This window comes from Spermophilus citellus, assembly GCF_964194105.1.
Source record: "Spermophilus citellus genome assembly, chromosome: 3".
Classification (NCBI taxonomy): domain Eukaryota; kingdom Metazoa; phylum Chordata; class Mammalia; order Rodentia; family Sciuridae; genus Spermophilus; species Spermophilus citellus.
The window spans coordinates 18,499,150-18,520,158 of record NC_138184.1 but is presented as its reverse complement, the minus strand read 5'-3'; the positions used below and the strand labels follow the sequence as shown (position 1 = coordinate 18,520,158).

The 21,009-nt window shown below is 38.3% G+C and overlaps 1 protein-coding gene across 17 annotated transcripts in view; it reads left to right on the top strand.

The window, feature by feature from the left end:
• Positions 1 to 21,009, top strand: part of LOC308644299 (uncharacterized protein) — a gene marked incomplete at its 3' end in the record, with an annotated part of 100,159 nt that overhangs the window by 16,913 nt on the left and 62,237 nt on the right. For 9 of the 17 annotated variants that reach the window (XR_014020947.1, XR_014020948.1, XR_014020951.1 and 6 more), the window contains exon 2: positions 19,277 to 19,349. The exons of 3 other annotated variants lie outside the window; for them this stretch is intronic. Coding sequence is in view for 4 of the 14 variants with exons in the window: in XM_081285251.1 (XP_081141377.1) it covers positions 19,277 to 19,349 (73 nt within the window). Of the gene's footprint in view, positions 1 to 11,974; positions 12,051 to 19,276; positions 19,350 to 21,009 lie in introns of all 17 variants that reach the window. 5 more of the 17 variants (XR_014020955.1, XR_014020956.1, XR_014020957.1 and 2 more) reach the window with 2 other exon arrangements.

Genomic DNA, 21,009 nt, shown 5'->3' with positions numbered 1-21,009 from the left:
TTTAGCAAGACCCAATCTCAAAATTAAAAATATAAAGGGCGTGGGCTATGTAGCTCAGTGGTAAAGCATCCCTAGGTTCAATCCTCAGTTGGATTTAAGACTAGCTTATATTAAAAAAAAAAATTGTTTCAGGAACCAATGACCTCCATTAAGTAAGATGGTACACTAGAAGGATTTATAAGACTTAATAGATTATAGGAAAAGATACTTAGTAAGAACAATATGACAAAGATGTACACTGGGAAGTCAGACATAGTCTTCTAAGGCTTCCCCTCTTTGTAGCAGCAAACTACAAGGACACATGTGAAATGTCTCTGCCAAGGAAGCCAACGGTCCAAGGGTATGAAGAAGCCTTTACTTAAAGTCAATCATGTAAGTAACTATTCTGGCCTGAAACCAGGACCCCAAAAGAGAAATGAGGCACATCATCAATCTTGATGATGTGCAAAACAATCCTGATAAGCTGATACAGCATCATCTATTGTTCTGGGCCCATAAAACATCAGTAAAACAAGAACATTCTGGGGGAAATGGGGAAATGTGGTCAAAGGGTACAAATTTTCAGTTAGAATGTGAATAAATTCTAAAGATCTAATGTACAGCATGGTGGCTATAGTTAATGTGTTGTGTACTTGAAATTTGTTAAGAGAATAGAGCTTAAGTGTTCTCGTCATGCACACATAAAGTTAACTGTGAAGTGATGGATATGTTAGTCCATGGAATCCTTTCACAATATGTATACATATCGAAGCATTACATTGTGCACCTTAAATATATGCAATTTTGGTCAATCATACTTCAATAAAGCAGGGAGAAGGGACAATCTTAAGGCTATATTCCCAGGGGTTTGCCAAGGGTCAAAAGAATTTCAGGCAGGCACCTCTAGAGATTTGCAAACAGATGTTATACTAATTCTTTCCTCACAAAAAAGAACAGCTTTCCCTAATATTAATGAATTTTAAATTGTACTAGAGAATCCCATTCATAATGACAAAAAGAATTATAAACTTAGTAAGAAATGATTAATTCCTATGTTAAGAAAACTGTTAAAAGAGGGGCTAGGGGGCTGGGGATGTGGCTCAAGCGGTAGCGCGCTCGCCTGGCAAGCGTGTGGCCAGGGTTCGATCTTTAGCACCACATACAAAGATGTTATGTCCGACGAAAACTAAGAAATATTAAAAATTCTCTTTCAAAAAAAAAGAGACCCTCATTGCTATACAAAATTACATATAAGAGGTTGTGAGGGGAATGGGAAAATAAACAAGGAGAAAAATTAATTACAGTAGATGGGGTAGAGAGAGAAGATGTGAGGGAAGGGGAGGGGGGATAGTAGGGGATAGGAAAGGTAGCAGAATACAACAGTTACTAATAGGGCATTATGTAAAATTGTGGATGTGTAACCGATGTGATTCTGCAATCTGCATTTGGGGTAAAATTGGGAGTTCATAACCCACTTCAATCTAATGTATGAAATATGATATGTCAAGAGCTTTGTAATGTTGTGAACAACCAATAAAAAAAAAAAGAAAAGTAAAGGAGAATCCCTTTAAAAAAAAAAAAAAAGAGGGGCTAGGGTTATGGCTCAGTTGGTAGAGTGCTTTTCTAGCACATGTGAGGCACTGGGTTCAATCCTCAGCACCACATTAAAAACCTGTTAAGTGGGGCTGGGGATGTGGCTCAAGTGGTAGCGTGCTCGCCTAGCATGCGTGCGGCCCGGGTTCGATCCTCAGCACCACATACAAACAAAGATGTTGTGTCCGCCGATAACTAAAAAATAAATATTAAAAAATTCTCTCACTATCTCTTTAAAAAAAAAAAACCTGTTAAGTGGCGCACAACTGTAATCCTAGCACCTCATGATGCCAAAGTATGGGGATCACTAGTTCAAAGTCAGCCTCAGCAACTTGGTGAGGCCCTAAGCAACTCAGTGTCCCTGTCTCTAAATAAAATACAAAAAAAGGGCTGGGGATGTGGCTCAGTGGTTAAGTGCCCTATAACAACAATAATAACTCCAATAATAACAACAACAAAAACTGTTAAGACATAGAAAAATGGGGCTGGGGTTGTGGCTCAGTGGTAGTGCACTTGCCTAGCATGTGTGAGGCACTGGGTTTAATTCTCAGCACCACATATAAATAAATAAAGGTTCGTTGACAACTAAAAATATTTTTTTAAAAAAAAGACATAGAGGGGCTGGGGATGTGGCTCAAGCGGTAGCGTGCTCACCTGGCATACGTGCGGCCCGGGTTCGATCCTCAGCACCACATACCAACAAAGATGTTGTGTCCACCGAGAACTAAAAAATAAATATTAAAAATTCTCTCTCTCTCCTCTCTCACTCTCTCTTTAAAAAAAAAAAAAAAAAGACATAGAAAAATGTCCAGATGTGTGGTGCATACCTGTAATCTCAGCAACTCAGCAGGCTGAGACAGGAGGATTGCAAATTCGAGGCCAACCTCAGCAACTTGGAGACCCTGTTTAAAAATTAGAAGAGGGCTGGGAGATGGCTCAGTGTTTAAGTGCCCCTGGGTTCAATCCCAGTACCAAAAAATTAAGAAACAAAAAGACATGGGAGCCAACTATGATAGCACATCGGGGAGGCTGAGGCAGGAGGATCACAAGTTCAAGGCCAGCCTTAGCAACTTAGCAAGACTCTATTCAAAATAAACTATAAAAAAGAGCTGGGGACATGGCATAGTGATTAAGTGCCCCTGGGTTCAATCCCTAGTACCAAGAAAAAAAAATGGGAAAATGTATATTTGTACCTAAATGAAAGAAAATGCTGATTTTCCATACATTTTGAGGGGAAAGGGGAAAAAAAACAAGGGAGAGAATTAAACAACAGCAGATGGGATAGAGAGGGAAAATGAGAGGGAAGGGGAGGGGGGATAGTAGGGGATAGGAAAGGTAGCAGAATACAACAGTCATTAATATGGTATTATGTAAAAATGTGGATGTGTAACCGATGTGATTCTGCAACTTGTATTTGGGGTAAAAAAGGGGAGTTCACAACCCACTTGAATCAAACGTATGGAAGATGATATGTCATGAGCTTTGTAATGTTTTGAACAACCAATAAAAAAATAAAATAAAATAAAAAAGAAAATGCTGATTTTGGTTATTGATCAAGATGAAATAGATAGGTCCTGGATGTGGCTCAAGTGGTAGCGCGCTCGCCTGGCATGCGTGCGGCCCGGGTTCGATCCTCAGCACCACGTACAGACAAAGATGTTGTGTCCGCCGAAAACTAAAAAATAAATATTAAAAAAATTCTCTCTCTCTCTCTCTCTCTCTCTCTCTCTCTCTCTCTCTCTCTTTAAAAAAAAGATGAAATAGATACACATTCCTTTTTCAAAGACAATATGTATATACATATAATAAAACATAAGCCAAAATAACTGAAAAGCAAAGAAGGTTAACTGGCAAGAGACCTTGATACCACAGGATAACACAGTGCAAAATATTCTTTTTTTTTTCTTCTTTTTACCTCATATACTGTAAGCTGGTAGCTGGAGAAAAGCTATCAGGAAATATACCCCAAAGAAGCCCAAGAAAATCCTGTTCTTTCCAGCCAAATAACAAAATAAGAGCGTTCCGGCAAGGGAAAATCCTTTTGGATAATAAAATCATGGCTCCTCTCTACTGCTGTCAGCAAAGTCTGAAGTGGTAGAGTGCTCTCATGGCATGTGTGAGAGCCTAGAGTTCTGCCCTCATTCAGCTGTCATAAGGCACCCCTCCTCAACCTCCTTGGGACAGTATCAGAGATGACTAGGTGGGGACCCAAGGTTTTTCATCCCTGCCTGGTCATAATGAGACCCCTCTAAGTATCAGTGGAGGCCTCATGGGGATTCTGGACTTCAACTCCCAACCAACAGTAAAGATAGCTTTCCCTTTCTCCTCTAGTGTCAGAGAAGGCTCTGTGTGAAGATGAAATTTTCACACCATCCAATGGTAATTATACCCTGTCATGGTATAATTGCAGGACCTAGCAAGGTCTTCTATAGTGGGAGACCAGAAACACCATTTCCACCCAGCATTAACAAAGCTCCCCTCCTCTCCCCTCCTGTGTGTCAAAGAAGCTCAAATGAGGGAATTGTGAGAACAACCATTCCTTCCTAAGGCAATGCCCCCAGTGACCTAATCACCTTCCACTACATGATTACAGATTCTACTACCCTCTCAATACTACCACATTGGGAACAACCTTCCAACATACGAACCCTTGGGGAACACACTCAAACCATATCTAAACCATAGCAGCTCTCAAACTTAAAATGTTTACTACTTAATCCACGTGAAGTAAAGGATTGCCAAATCTATTTCTAGAGAACACAGAAATTGATTATTATGTATTTTAATGAAATTCATCATATCTTATAAATTTATATTAAATAGAACTATATTCAGATTAAATGATTATTATATACATAGACATTTTCAAGAATTTACAAAAGAGATACCAGAATAAGTCACAGGATAATATATTATATATATATATATATATATATATATATATATATATATATATATATATAAATGTGTTTTTTTTTAAAGAGAGAGAAAGAGAATTTTTAATATTTATTTTTTAGCTTTCGGTGGACACAACATCTTTGTATGTGGTGCTGAGGATCGAACCCGGGCTGCACGCATGCCAGGTGAGCGTGCTACCGCTTGAGCCACATTCCCAGCCCTATATGTATAAATGTGAATTGTCTTTCTACATAGTAGCAATGAACAATTAGAAAAATCAATTAAAGCAAAATATCATTTACAATAAAACCAAAAACATTTCTTGAAATATTTATATATAAATCTAACAAAATATATAATACCTGAAACTTTATAAAGAGATTTATTTAGTTCACAGTTTTAGCAATTTGAGAGTACAGTGCTGGGGCTGGGGATGTGGCTCAAGCGGTAGCGCGCTCGCCTGGCATGCGTGCGGCCCGGGTTCGATCCTCAGCACCACATACCAACAAAGATATTGTGTCCACTGAGAACTAAAAAAAAATAAATATTAAAAAAAATTCTCTCTCTCTCTCTCTCTCTCTCTCCCTCCTCTCTCACTCTCTCTTTAAAAAAAAAAAAAAGAGAGTACAGTGCTGGCATCTTTTTGGCTCTAGTGAATGCTGCCTTGGCTATATCACAACATGGTAGGTGGCAACACAGTGGGAACACATGCAAGAAGGAGAGATTATACAGCGAGAGACAGTAAGCCAGAGACAGATTCAGAGACCAAAACAACCTTGCTCTTCTGAGAACTCCTTCTGTGAAACCAATATTAATCCCTTTTGAGAAATGGTGCCCCCCAATGATCTTCCACCAGGCACCAACACTTAAAGATTTTATCACTTCTCAGTGCCACCACACTGGGGACCAAACCTCCAAATCATGTACCTTTGGTGGACAAACAACATCCAAACTATAAAAATAGGTGCAGTGTGCACAAACTTTTACAAAAAATCAGGACTATTTCCCAATAGGTCAGCACTGCTCTATTACTAAAAATAAAGATACTACAAGAAAAATAAAAATTACTTCAATATTCCTCATGAACATAAATACAAATATCTTTAAGCAAAATTTTGGAAAATTTAATGCATCAATAAGATTTTATAACCAAGTTGATTTTATCCCAGAAAAGCAGAATTGGCTTAACATTCAAAACTTTTAAAAAAACCTAACAGCAAAACATAAATTATAAAAATTTTAGGGGCCAGGTTGTGACTCAGTGGAAGAGTGCTTGCCTAGCATGCGTGAGGCACTAGGTTCAATCCCTGGCACCACATAAAAAAATAAAAAAAAAATAGAAGAAACGTATGAAAAAATCTTCACAACATTGGATTTGTCAATGATTTCTTGGATATGACACCAAAAGTACAGGTAGCAAAATAACAGACCCAGCTGAAGTTATAGCTAAGTGGTAGAGCACTTGCCTAGCACACATAAGGCACTGGATTTTATCTTCAGCACCACATAAAAATAAATAAGTAAAATAAAGACATTGTGTCCATCTACAACTAAAAAAACATAAAAAAAATAACAAAGACAAACTGAAAATTTTTCTGCATCAAATGACATTATCAAAATAATCAATAGGCAGATTGAGACTGTTGGTCCCTGGATCTATTCTACTATTCCCTGACATCCAATCCTTGGCTGGAGAGAACCACAAGGCAACAATGATGTCTGCTCTTCAGCGAAGAGAAGTCATATGACATCAAAGACACTGGTTAATGTCTTCAAAGATGTATAAAATGGTGTGTAAGCACCTGAAAAATTCTTTTCAAGAACTTGTAGATGAAGAATTGAAGTTTAAGAGTAAACTTAATTAAGTCAAGCGGAAAAAAAAAATTAGGCATCTTCCTAGTGGAGATATTAAAGAAACCTCCAGGGTTGGGGATGTGGCTCAAGCGGTAATGCGCTCGCCTGGCATGCGTGCGGCCCGGGTTCGATCCTCAGCACCACATACAGACAAAGATGTTGTGTCCGCCAAATACTAAAAAATAAATATTAAAATTCTCTCTCTCCCTCTCTCTCCTCTCTCTCACTTTCTTAAAAAAAAAAAGAAAAGAAAAAAGAAACCTCCATTAGTGAACATATTGCTGAAATCCTGGTCAACCATTACAGGTCAAATTGTGCAGTGGAGGTTGACATGAAAGTCCTGAAAAAATTGGACTGAGATGCTCCTTCATGAAATCAAAGAAAATAAATATAAAAAGATTAAGAAAGAAGAGGATGATGATGAGGAAACCCATGAAGAACAGTCAAGTGATGATGACGATGATAATGTTGATGATGATGATAATTAAAAAGAAAAAAACCTTTCCAACAAAAATAAATACTGAAAATATTTGCCCTTAATACTCTTTTATGGAATGTGGAGACTAATATGAAATTTATGTTTTTGATCCTGATCTTTATTTTCTATTCTACATATTCTTTTTATTTCTCTAATAAAACATTTCTGAGCTAATTATGTTTTGTTAGAGTAAAACTTATAGAAAGATCAATAGAGGAAAGGAAGCAGGGTATGGACAGCTGGAAGGAGAAGAGGAGATAGTGGGGTCTGAATTAGAACAAAATCTATTCCATTCTTGTGTGGTTATGTCAAAATGAACTCTAATGAGGAGCATCTCAGCCATGTGTCTAAAAAGAAGCAATTAAAAAAGAGGTATTAGAATTATGGTGTTGTCAGATAAAATTTTAAGTCATATAAAGTCATTTCATTTGATGAAAATGAAATATTCAAGTATCTATAAAAGATTTGTCTTATACTTGCTAAGAAAAAAATAAATACGATTGCAATATAGAACTGGGAAAAAATCAATAGGCAGCCCACAGAATGGAAGAAAATATTTTCAAACCACATATTTGACAAAAGATTAATATCCAAAGTATATAGAAAACTCCTAAAACTCAACAACAAAAATAAACAGTCTGATTCAAATGTGGCAAAAGACATTTCTCCAGAACCACAAATGACCAATAAGCACATTAAAGGATGTACAACATTACTAATCATTACTAAACATTACTAATGTTTTTGGTTTTATTGTAAATGATATTTTTCTTTAATTGATTAGTAAATGCAAATTAAAGTTACAATGAGATACAGCCTCACATCCATTAGTCTGGTGTTATTGTCTGAATGTTGTGCCAAATTCTTTTTTTTTTTAATATTTATTTATTCTTTTAGTTTTCGGCGGACACAACATCTTTATTTGTATGTGGTGCTGAGGATCGAACCCGAGCCGCACGCATGCCAGGCGAGCGCGCTACCGCTTGAGCCACATCCCCAGCCCGTGCCAAATTCTTAAGTTGGAAATCAATGTCCAATATGATAGTAGTAAGAGGTGTAGTACTTGGGGAATTAATTATGTGGAACCCTCATGAACAGGATTAGTGTCCTAATAATAGAGATTGAATAGAACCAGCTTGAAAGTACTTTGATGATGGGAACAGTGCTAAGGGAAGAGGAAGTACCTCTCTCTTCTGAGGCATTGGTAAAGCAGTCAATAGATAAGCTGAACCCCAAATAATGAATAGTTACTCATCTCATAAAAAAAAGAGACAGATGAAGGCATTTCCAGGCAATGAACCTCAGCCCCATGGGTGAGTTTGTTAGTAGCTTTGGGACCATACTGAAAGCCAAGAGAAGTATTCCCTCCTGTTCTCTCAGATAACCAAACCTCTGGTCAGTTAGCTTTATGTGCTAAGATCTAAATACTTCAGTGCCTTAAAATGGGCTTTCAATAATGAAGCAGCAGTTAACCAAGGTAGATATTAAGATGAAAAACTACCTGAGATTATTTTTAAATACACACTCCTATGAGAATGTTGACTCACCTGACATGTCTGGCTTTTTGCAGTTTGTACTGTGGTGTAACATCACAACTGTCCTCAGGAGAGATCTTCCCTGGAATACTTTTTCACAAGTTTGGAGTAGCTATTTAGTCCTTTGCAAATTCATGAAGAATGAGGAATTCAGTGACAATAGAGTTGGGTTTCTTGGTGAAATGACAATGACAGCTTTTTTCTGAAAAGTATACTGGTTAAGTTGAACATTGTAAAATTTTCAAAAAATTGGAAACATGATTCATACAAATGTAACATGAATACATGCTGAATATTTATTAAGATTAAAAATGGAAACAGTAATTTTGGCTCAGTGGTAGAGTACTCTCTCGTGGCATATGTGAAGCACTGGGTTCAATCCTCAGTGCCACATAAAAATAAATAAATAAAACAAAGGTATTATGTCCATCTACAACTAAAAATTTTAAAAAATAAAAGGGCTGGGATAGGGCTGGGTCTATAGCTTAGTAGCAGAGCACTTGCCTAGCACGTGTGAGGCACTGTGTTCGATCCTTGGCACCACATAAAAATAAACAAAATAAAAGCATTGTGTCCATCTACAACTACAATTTTTTTAAAGGATTGGCTGGAGTATAGCTTAGTGGTAGAGTACCTTAGGATCAATCCCCTGTATTGAAGAAAAAAAAAAAAAGTGGAACATCCTATGTGTTTGGATAGGGGAACATATGTGGCTTTCTCTCCTTGGTCCTAAATTGCAAGTGGGGAAAAAATCAGGGAAGCTGTCAGTTATTAATCAAGTCCTGGCTATTTGGGGCTTATTGTTACATGGGTTATTGTTTGGCTACCTGGATTGATTGCTAAAGATAAAGGTCAGATTTTCTACAAGTCTGACTTGTAGATAGTAGTCAGGTTATTGTAGATAATGAGTTGGTTTCCTAGACTGGTGGCTGCAAATTATGAATCAGAGGCCATAGTCTAGCCATTGTCCATTTGTGTATTCAGTCCCTCAATGTTAAAAATGTGCTTGAACTCAGAGATTTTGGTTTTTGTTGCTATTTTCTGTTTTAAAGATGGTCTCATTATATTGACCAGGCTGGTTTGGAATTCATGCATTTCAGACTGAAGAGAAAGGCCTAATGCTCCCTAAGATGTGCTTTTTAAATTTTTCTTTCTTCTGTCTTTGACAGCTGTGGCTGCCCCAAACTCCTCAGTCACTAGATTTTTGCTTTGACTGAGGAAGCTTGAGTGATGAGTCTATGCCAAATGACTCTGCCCCATAGTCTCTCTGGACAACTCCACCCCACTGCAGCCATTTCAGCTGTACCCAATCCAGTTAGCAAAGAGTCCCTCCCCTCCCCATGACTGAAGAGAAAGCTTGGGGTTAGCTGACAGGATACTGTGTTTGCATAAATTTGTTTTTTTTTTTTTTTTTTTTTTTTTTTTGTCTACATTACCCATTCCCATACTCTTATCAGAACAGTCTGTATACTGCTTCCCCTTATGCTGCAGCATGAGACCTAATAAAGCCTCTTTTGGATGGTAATATGTTGCCTATTCATGTCTTCTATCTTGAGTAGAACAGACTGAACTGGTTGCACTTAAAGCTAGTAACACTGAGGGCAGCTAGCAGCCATAGAATGGTGGGGAGCAACAGAGAGCTGCTGGAAGCTGTTAGTTCCAGCTTCTGGAATAGCTGGTAGTTGCTGGCTCCAACTGCTAGAAGAAGAGCAGGGAAGGTTCCTGACACTAAGAGCTGAAAGCTGCTGACATTCAAAGCCAAGAGCTGCTATCTGTGATTTCTATCTGAATTGAGCAAAAGAACCTCTCTACAGATTGGTAATAGGCTCAAGTGATACTCCTGCAGATTGGTAATAGGCTCAAGTGATACTCCTGCCTCAGCCTCTGAAGTAATGTGTATGCCATCATGCCCAAATAAAATGTTAAACTTAAAACTTGGCTACTGTTGGGTATGGTGGTGCATACCTGTAATCCAGGCAGCTCTGGAGGCTGAGGCAGGAGTGACCACAACTTCAAAGCCAGCCTCAGCAATTTAGCAAAACCCTAAGCAACTTAGAAAGTCCCTGTCTCAAAAAATATAAAAGGGCTGGAGATATGGCTCAGTGGTTGTGATTAAATTAAAGAGCCTCTGGGTTCAATCCCTGGTACCAAAACAAAAAATTTGGCTATCAAATTTTGTAGTGTGTGTTCTAGGGACTAAACCCAGGGCTTCATACTTGCTAGGCACATGCTCTAAAACTGAGCTATGCCACCAGCCCACAAATTTTATATATATATAATTTTTTAGTTGTAGATGAACACAATACCTTTATTTTATTTATGTGGTGCTGACAGTCAAACCCTCAGCAAGCACTCTACCACTGAGCCAAAACCCCAGCCAACCCCCAAATTTTTAATTAAATAATAATAGTTAAGTTTTGCATCTGAACAAAAGTGCTTATGAAACATCTTTGGTATACACAATTTAAATATTTATCCAAATGTGGTGGCACATGCCTATAATCCCAGTGACTGGGGAGGATGAGGCAGGAAGATTGCAAGTTTAAGACCAGTTTCAGCAACTCAGTGAGACTATCAGCAATTTAGGAAGAACCTCAGCAATTTAGTAAAACCTTGTCTCAACATTTAAAAAATAAAAAGGGTGGGGCTAGGGTTGTGCTCAGTGACAGAGCGCTTGCCTTGCATGTGTGAGGCACTGGGTTCAATCCTCAGCACCACATAAAAATAAATAAAAAATACATTGTGCTCATGTATAACTGAAAAAATATTTTTTAAAAAATAAATAAAAATAAAAAGGGGGTCTAGGAATGTAGCTCAGTGGCAAAGTGCTCCTGGTGCAAAAAAAAAAAAAATTAAAGATATTCCCAAATTTTATCCTACATATTGTGTCAAGTGTAAGTTCAGGCACCAGTAAAAGGAGGCAGATTAAAAGCTGCTGAACAAAGCTTTATTGAGATTCGCTCCGGGCAGGCCCTCCAGTCCAACAGAGCAGGTCTGGGGGGAATCGGGCCCAGGCTCAGCCAGATTGGAATTTTATTGGGTTTAGGGCAGGGAAGAGAGGGCTTGGGACAGGAACGGGAGGTTTTTAGAGTCCCTTGTCCTTCTGGGGTTGGTCGGGGGATCTTGCTGAGATCCATGTCCTTCCAGGATTGGTCAGGAGACCCTGCTGATTGACAGGTGGTTATGAAGGACCATAACTGCTTGACTGTCAGCACATGATAGGTTGTTCTCTGGTCAGGTGGGTTGTCTGGTGCTTTGTTCCCTTAGCCACCTCAAACCAACCTAACATCAAGTATGTACAAATATATATATTTTTAAGGTTTTGGGGATACACCACCTAATTGTTCTCCAGAGAACATGAGCCAATTTATCAACAAATAATATCCATTTATCTGTTATTAAAAGATAATTTTTCAAAGTTATAATCATGATTGTCATACATATATAAAATGAAAATGTGTCAAAGATTTTATTCTACTCATTAATGAGGGAGCCAATAAGATTTTACAGGTTCAAAGGAGAATTTAAAATATCTTATTTATAAAGATCAGGAGTACTGAAATAGATCTACAAATACTGTTTTTTGTTGTTGTGTTTTTTTTTTAATTGAGAGAATTTTTTAATATTTATTTTTCAGTTTTCGGTGGACACAACATCTTTATTTTATTTTTATGTGGTGCTGAGGATCGAACCCAGTGCCCGGCGCATGCCAGGTAAGCACGGTTACTGCTTGAGCTACATCCCCAGCCCCACAAATGTTTTTTATCAGGAGTGATGGGTGGAGAAACATAATTTGCATGTCTACTGATAAGTACATTTGCATTTCTATCTATTATCTATGGTTTCCTGGGCTGTAATTTAGCTCAATCCTGCTGGGAAGGATCTATTATATACCACCCAGGCTTCAGGGATAAAGCCCTTGCAGAAGGACCTGGGTTCCACCCTGAGCACTAGGATTTAAAAAAAAAAAAAAAAAGACTTCCAATCTCCAATCTTTTGTTCTATTTCAAAGTCTTTCACAATTTTTCTGTACAGTTGGGCAAACTTTTCTTCTGTAAATATCTTTATTTTATTCTAGTAGTATTAAGAATTGAACCCAAACACCTTCGTCCCTTTTTTGAGACATGGTCTCACCAAGCTGCTGAGAGTTTCCCTAAATTGCTGAGACAGGCCTTGAACTTTCAATCCTACTACCTCAGAGTTGCTGGGATTACAGGCGTGGGCTATGTGCTTGGCAAATCTTTATATTTAAAGTAAGCTGTACTTTTGTTAAAAAGAAAAGCCTAAGCAACTGGAAAAATAGCGACCCACAAAAAAAGTCAGCTATTTCTGAACATAGGGCCCACATATATCTAGAAAGTAGCTATATTTTACCTAGAGAAACTTTTGTCTTTTGATTCCATTGTTATTTTTAGTATTTTACCAGCCATAAAAATATTTTAATCAGCTCATATGAACTATGAAAATTGTGTGTATGGTGTTGGGAATGGATGCCAGGGCATCTCATGGTAGGCAAGCACTCTACACCTGAGCTATATTCCCCATGTCCAACAATGATAATTTTTTGTTGTTGTTGTACCAAGGATTGACCCAGAAATACCTAACCATGAGTCCTCCTCAGCTTTTTTTTTTTTGACAGGGTCTTGCTAAATTACTCTAGATAAATTGCTAATAACTGCCTCAGCCTCCTGTGTTGTTTGGATTATGTGCCACGGTGCCAGGCAACAATGATAAATTTAATCAAGAAATGATTTTCTTGAGCAGGCTTTATTAAGCTTGTTTAATCCCTCCATAAATTTTTCACACATTTTAAATGTTCATTTAAAATGTATTTAGTGGGCTGGGGTTGTGGTTCAGTGGTAGAGTGCTCACCTAGCATGGGCAAGGTACTGCATTTGATCCTCAGCACCACATAAAGATAAATAAAGAAAGGTGCCCAACTAGAACTAAAAAAAAAAAAAAAAATTATTTTTTTTTAAAAGAGAGAGTGAGAGAGGAGAGAGAGAGAGAGAGAGAGAGAGAGAGAGAGAGAATTTTTTAATATTTATTATTTTTTAGTTCTCGGCGGACACAACATCTTTGTTGGTATGTGGTGCTGAGGATCGAACCCGGGCCGCACGTGCGCCAGGCGAGCGCGCTACTGCTTGAGCCACATCCCCAGTCCAAAAAAATTATTTAAAAAATAAATAAAAAATAAAATGTATTTTGTAGGGCTCAGTGACATACTCCATGCCTATAATCCCAGTGATTATGGAGGCTGAGGCAGGAGGATTACAAGTTCCAAGCCAGCCTAAGCAAGTAAGTGAGGTCCTAAGCAACTTAGGGAGATCATTCAAAATAAAAATGGCTGGGATGGGGCTGAGGTTGTGGCTCAGTGGTAGAGCACTCACCTAGCATGTGTGAGGCCCTGGGTTCTATCTACATAAAGATAAATAAAGTTATTGTGACCATCTACAACTTCAATATATTAAAAAAGAAAAAAAATGGCTGGGATGTAGCTCAGTGGTAAAACACCAGTGGGTTCAATCTCCAATATGGTGGGTGGGGGGGATAAAAAGAAAGAAGTATTTAAAAATAATATTTTAGGGGTTGGGGATGTGGCTCAAGCGGTAGCGCGCTCGCCTGGCATGCGTGCGGCCCGGGTTCGATCCTTAGCACCACATACCAACAAAGATGTTGTGTCCGCTGAAAACTAAAAAATAAATATTAAAAAAAAATAAAAAAATAAAAATAATATTTTAAAAAATTATTTTAAAATTATTTTATTGAAGTTATTTTTTTTAATATTTATTTTTTAGTTGTAGTTGGACACAATATTTTTATTTTTGTGTGGTACTGAGAATTGAACCCAGGGCCTCGCACATGCTAGGTGAGTGCTCTACCACTGAGCCACAACCCTAGCCCATTGAAGTTATTTTTATTAGCAATTTTTAGATATTTAAATATTGGAATCTTAGGTTGAGGCTGTAGCTTGGTGGTAGAGTGCTTACCTAGCAGGTCCAAGGTCCTGGGTTCTATCAGTACCACAAAAAGGAAAGAAAAAAAGTTTTTTGTAAAAAATGTTACTAATTAAAGATTTTGTCAACACAAATTTTACTTTGTATCCTTTATCTCTATGAAGTCTAGATTTTGCTAGCCTCAGTGCATGCCTATAATCCTAGCTACTGAGAATACTGAGGTCAGACTGGACAGTTTAATGAGACCCTATTTCAAAATAAAAAAAGGGCTGGGAGTGAGCTCAGTGATAGAGAGCACTTACCTAGTATGCACAAGATCCTGGATTTGATCCCTACCACTTAAAAAAATTCATTATCTCAGGTCATAATTTTATTATATCTTGGTGTTATGATAAAGATTTTATTTGTTAATTTTTAGACAGAACAGTTTACCATGTTCACTTTTCCGTCATAAACAGTTTTATTTTATGTCAGCTATATTTAACAAGTCTTTTCCTAGATCAGCTTTAGAATTTAGTTTTACATTGGCAAATGATATCAATGTCTGAAACTTCAAATCAGCCCTTCTGTATTCTTCCAATTACTTTATGTGCCAAATATTTGCTTTCCTATGGTACTTTATGGACAAAGAGGAAAGAATGTTTTCAGAGTCAAACCTTCAAGAACAAAGACATGCATTTAGGTTTATGAGTCCTGATCATTCATCCATCTACCCTTTCATTCACCCATCCATCCATGTATCTATCCATGCATGCATGCATGCATGCATTAATCTGTGTACCCATTCATTAATCTACTCAAGGGGTTCTCAACCATGGGGCAGTTATACCCCCCCCCCAGGGGACATATAAAAATGTCTGGAGACATTGTTAGGGTATCACAATGGGGGATGTTACTGGCATCTCTGAGATAAAGGTCAGAAGAACTGTTAAGTGTCCTACATTATACTAGACAGCCCCAACAACAATTAAGTGACTTAAAATGTCAATATTACCTAGGTTAAGAACCCCAACTGGGACTGGGGTTGTAGCTCAGGTAGAGTACTTTCCTAGCACATGTGAGGCATGGGGTTCGATCCTCAGTACCACATAAAAATAAATAAATAAAAGTATTATGTCCATCTGCAACTAAAAAAAAATCACTGTGCTGGGGTTGCATCTATAGCTAATAAAATATTAAAAGAAAAATAAAAAATAAAGGTCCATGAACCTTTTAAATAAAGAACTCCCAATGTGCCACATCCAATCACCTACACCCATTCTTCTAAATGTTTATAGAACACTTATAACAATGTCTCTCAGTCTTGACTGAAAGAATCAACTATGGAGTGTGTAAAACATTCAAGTGCTCAGTTATCAACAAGGAATATTCAGAGTTTCATAATCAAACTATGGAAGTTTGTGAATTGAACATTTATCAGTAGAGAAATTTCTGTGCTTGTTTCTGAGAGAAATGGGATGTGTATTTAAGATTAATTAGCATAATCATATTAATTCCTGAAACAAACAAATGTCTAGGTCTTCTTCTACCAGGGGATCTCAGTTCAGTCTGCCCATTAGAGCCACTAGGGAAGCTTTAAAAAATATTGATGCCTAGGCCCCAGGTTTAATTGGTCTAGGATGTGGCTGAGGCATGAGGATTTTACAAAAGCAACTTGCATGATTATGATATGTACCAGGGTTAAGAACAGCTGTCAGAGCTCAAAAATGCACTTTTTTTTTTTAAATATGGAAAAAGGTATACAAATTAGTGTGCACAGGGGGAAATCATAGCATGGGAGTTATACGCAAAGCATGGGTCTCCTTCCCTTTTTCTCTTTTTTTTTTTTTTCTTGTGCATATACACAACACGTGTTTCTTTTTTTTTTTTTTCTGTATTCAGAGTCCAATATTCAGATAAGGTTTGGTGTAAGAACATGCCCTTGAATTCTTTTTTAATTATATGTATGTGTATAGGTGAGTGATGGGGAGAGGGAATTGATCTAGAAGCCCAAATGCCCAGGATCACAGGATGGTTGAACATCTTAACCCTTCTCTTGCCACCAGTACTTTTTTAGGAGAGTGGCATTGGCTAGAGACCATGAGCCCTATTATAGCTAATTAGACATCTTTACTAATATTAGAATGGCCAAACAGATGGTCACAAAGTTCAGATGAAAAGATTGAAAGAATTGCAAACAACTAAGCACCATAATATCCCTCTCGCTAATGTCCCTCAATAGTTTAGTAGATCCTGGTTTATGTCAGACTTTAGAAACACATATACAGAATCACAAAATTTAGATTTTGAAGGAACATAGAGGCATTCAAGCCCTTTCCTCCTGGTTTGAGAGTTCCTCTTTCATGAGCTTTGACTGGCTGTTCCTCTTTCATGAGCTTTGGCTGTCAAGACACAAGTTGCATCCTCCAGAATCTGGGAGCCCAGTTTGCTGCAAGACCATCCATTCCAGGGTTGGAAAACTCCCATTTTTTCCTCCTGAAATGACAAAAAAACCCTTTGGATTTTTCATCTCAGATCGAATGTCCCTAGTTTCTTTGAATATTCCTTGCTAGACAGTTTTCAGAGCCTCCTGTGCTGAGGGTCACCTTCCCCTGGAGTATGTGCCCACATTGCCTCCACACCCTGTTATGACATTCTAAGTGTAACCAGAAAAGTGGACTATTGCTTCCCTGATCCAGGACACCTGATTTCCATTAACACTGTCCAGGATAGCACTGAGCACATTTTTAACAGCTACCTCACTCTATTAAAATTACCTTTTGGTCCTAAAGAGTCATCACAGTGAGCATTAATTGGAAAGAGATAATGTCAGCCCAAATGCTGCCTTTCCAGGTCCCAAATCCATTTGGTGAGGTGGAAATTGAAGCTGAGTATTGATCTAGGTGATGTGTGTTATATGCATTTGAGCTCACCACCTATCTGACATTAATGCTGGGCACATTCACATTTTTTCTTTTTTTATACCTTTATTTATTTTCATGTGGTACTGAGGATTGAACCCAGGGCCTCACACATGCTAGGAGAGCACTCTACCACTGGAGCCCCAGCCCCAGCCCTCATTCGCATTTTCTTATTGTTACTGTCATGGCTATTACAGTTGGTTGAGGAGACCCACTATGAATTTGATGTAAATTAGTTCCTTCACTTCACAGAGCCCCATGCTTCTTTTTTGGCGGGGGGGGGGGGGGGGTTGGGGGGGGCGGGTACCAGGGAATGAACTCAGGGGCACTCAATCATTAAGCCATATCCCCAGTCCCTATTTTGTATTTTATTTAGAGACAGGGTCTTACTGAGTTGCTTAGCACCTCACTTTTGCTGAGGCTGGCTTTGAACTCTCTATCCTCCTGCCTCAGCCTCCCGAGCTGCTAAGACTGTTTTAAAATATCTTTAATTAATTAATTTAGTTTTATGTGGTGCTGGGGATTAAACCCAAGACCTCGCCCATGCTAGGCAAGCGCTCTACCACTGAGCCACAACCCCAGCGCCCCCAAGCTGCTAGGATCCCAGGTATGCACCACCATTGCCCAGCCCCATGATTCTTTTATCAGAAATTAGGCAGAGAATTTGGACAACTCACCCAAGGTCCCATGTAAGATATAGAGTCCCTATCTAAACTCCGATGTCTTTGTCCCAAAGCCCATGCTCTACCCCAATTTTGTAATGCTTCAGAAAATTATGGTACAATGACTACAAGTCAAGTTCACAGTAATACTCTCTAGGTCCAGCTGGTGGATTGGAACCTCCATTTGATGATGGAAGAAATAGCAACAGAGTTATCTGAGCCCTTTAGATTAAAGACAGTGGAACAGAGAGGGGCTCTCCAGAATTCAAGTCCCACCTTAATATCTCAAGAGTTTTAGATAGTAGAACAGAGGGAAATCTCTCCAGAATTCATGTCATCTTGAACATCAGACCTTTAGAAAGAAACCTTGGGTGCCATACTCTGTCAACCTTATCCTTTCCACTGTATGATTATGAAACATATTATTAATGATATATAACATTTTAAAATGACTATTTTTAAATATTTTAAGATGTTATTTCCTTGACAATCCTACTAACAATATATCAACTATTTTTTTCCTTTGGCTCTATTTGTGTGTGAGTTTGGATTTATACTGTAAAGTCCTGGGAAATACTGGAGAAATGCCTCAGAGTTGGCCCACCCAAGGGGACAGGAGGTAGGGGGACTCCTCCATTGACTCCTAAGCAAGGGTTAGTGGTTGAAGGGTGCTCCAAACGGTGTTAACTTCCTGATATTTGGGCCTACCCTGAAGCAAGTGAGCACTCATGTTTAGAAAACCTTCTTATAGAAAATTGTAGATGCTTTCAGTAGGAAACCTTTAGCAGACATGGCAAACGTAAGGGATTGTGGTCAAGGCATGATAGCATCTGCTACAAAAGGTGACATGTAGGCAAACACTTGAAGTGAGACAGTGCATCACATGGATATCTAGAGGTAGAATGTTTCAGGAAGAGAGAATATCTATATAAAGGCCTTGAGGCAGAAGCTGCCTGGCAGTCTGAGGAACAGAGAGGAGGCCAATGTGACTGGAATAAAGTGAGCAAGATGGAGAGTAGAAAAGATGATGGCAGAGAGTCATAGCAGGCAAGATAATGTAGGGCTTTGTGAGCTATTTTAAGAACATGGCTGGGGGTGGGGGTTGGGGTTGTGGCTCAGCTGTAGAGCGCTTGCTTGCCTAGCACGGGTGAGGCCCTGAGTTCGATCCTCAGCACCACCTAAAAAATATATTTTTTAAAAAAGGAACATGGCTTTTACCATGACAGAAATAGGGAGTCATGGGGCTGGGTTGTGGCTCAGTGGTACATCTAGCACGTGCAAGGCCCTGGGTTCAATCCTCAGCACCACATAAAAATAAATAAAAGGTATTGTGTCCAACTATAACTAAAAAAATAATTTTTTAAAATTGGGAGTCATTAAAAATTTGAGAAGTGTGATATGATCTAACATATTTCAAAAGGATCAACCAGGCTGCTGCTCTGGAAGCTGGAAGACAGGAAACTGATGCAAGAGATGATAAAGTCCTAGATCAGGTAGGTCAGAAGTGGTAAGTGGTTAGCTTTTGAATGTAGCAACAAGGTAAAGTCTGTTGAATTTCTTGACACATTCAATGTGGAGTGTGAGAGAAAGAGGGAAGTGAAGTACAAAATTAATGATTTTAGCCTAAGTAACTGACCTGAGATAAGGGTTTTATGGGTAGAATATGTTTAGGGGGACAATTATGCATTCTGGATTATTTATTGCAGTGCTGGGGATCAAATCCAAGACCTTGTGCATTCTAGAAAAGTACTCTAGAATGTACCACTCTAAAAAAGTACCATTGAGCCACACCCCAGGCATTCATGCATGTTTGGACACACTGATTTGTAGATGTCCATTACACATTCAAGTGGGAATATCAAGTTAGCAGTTGGCTATATAAATTTGGAGTTTAGGAGTGTGGTCTACACCAGATATATAAAATTTAGAGTTGGAATAGAGATGTTTAAAGCCATAAGACTGGATGAGATCACTGAGTGGTCTATTGCCACTATATACTGGATCTTCTCCCTCTGTCCACCTACATCTCTTATCTACACTTTCAATTTTCCACTACTCTGTCCCACTATGCTGATTTCTCAGCAATTTCCTCAGATCTAGCTTCCAGGATACTAATTCTCTCTTTTACTGTTTCTAGTGTGTCATTTTAATTTATAGGCCATTTTTTCATTCTTAGTATTTCTGCTTTTTTAAAAAAATCAGAACTTTTTAGCCTTTTTTCTTTTTACTTTATTTAAAACATCTAATACATACATATATTATCTTTTCCCAGTTATTTACGTGAAGACTGACACTACTTTCAATGTGCCTCCAACATGGTAGTTTGTTTCTCTGTGTGTTTATTCTTTGAAGCTTTTATACATGTATGTTCATTCCCCACTCCTGGGATTGGACCCAGGGCTTTGTGCATACTAGCCAAGCACTCTACCACTAAGCTATACCAGAAGCCCAATTTTATTTCAAGTATCTCAGGCTTACCTGGAAGTTGTTATCTTTCTGCTTCAACCTCCTAAGTATCTGGAATTATAGGTGTGTACCACCATGCCACAGTGAAACTAGAGCTTTGTCTGTGGGAATGCTGTATGGCTCAGGAAAGGGCATATACAGTAGATTTTTTAATTTGGTTCTTCTAAGTATTTCAGGGTTATCCCTAGCCTGGGGATAATTTTCATGCTAATTCCTCAGCCTGGTGGTTTGTGGCCCACACAGTGTAAGTTTGAATCTCAAATCATGGTTGCATACTCTCACGGAACTTGTTCCCTTGCATTTCTGTAAAAATTCCTTTTTCTCTGTACCAGTGAGGGAACTTTTTATAGCTTAACTCTTCATAAGGATGAAGTCTTTAGGGTACCATCTTTATGCAGGGAGTCTGAGTTCCAACTTCCTATCTGGCATGGATCAATGTCTTATTTCTCATACTTGCTTGGACATTAATTCTCAAGTCCAACAATCCATTCACACACTTTATCCCAGTCCTTACCATTTTAGTTTTCAGTTTCCTTTTCTCCAGCTCCTGGCAGTTCCTTCTTTACTGCAAATTAATTTTGCATTTCAAAAAATGTTATATTTTATCCAGCCTCTCTGTTTGCAGAAGAAATATGTTCAAGTTATCTCAGGTATCTCATTGATAGAACTGGAAATCACGGTTGATTT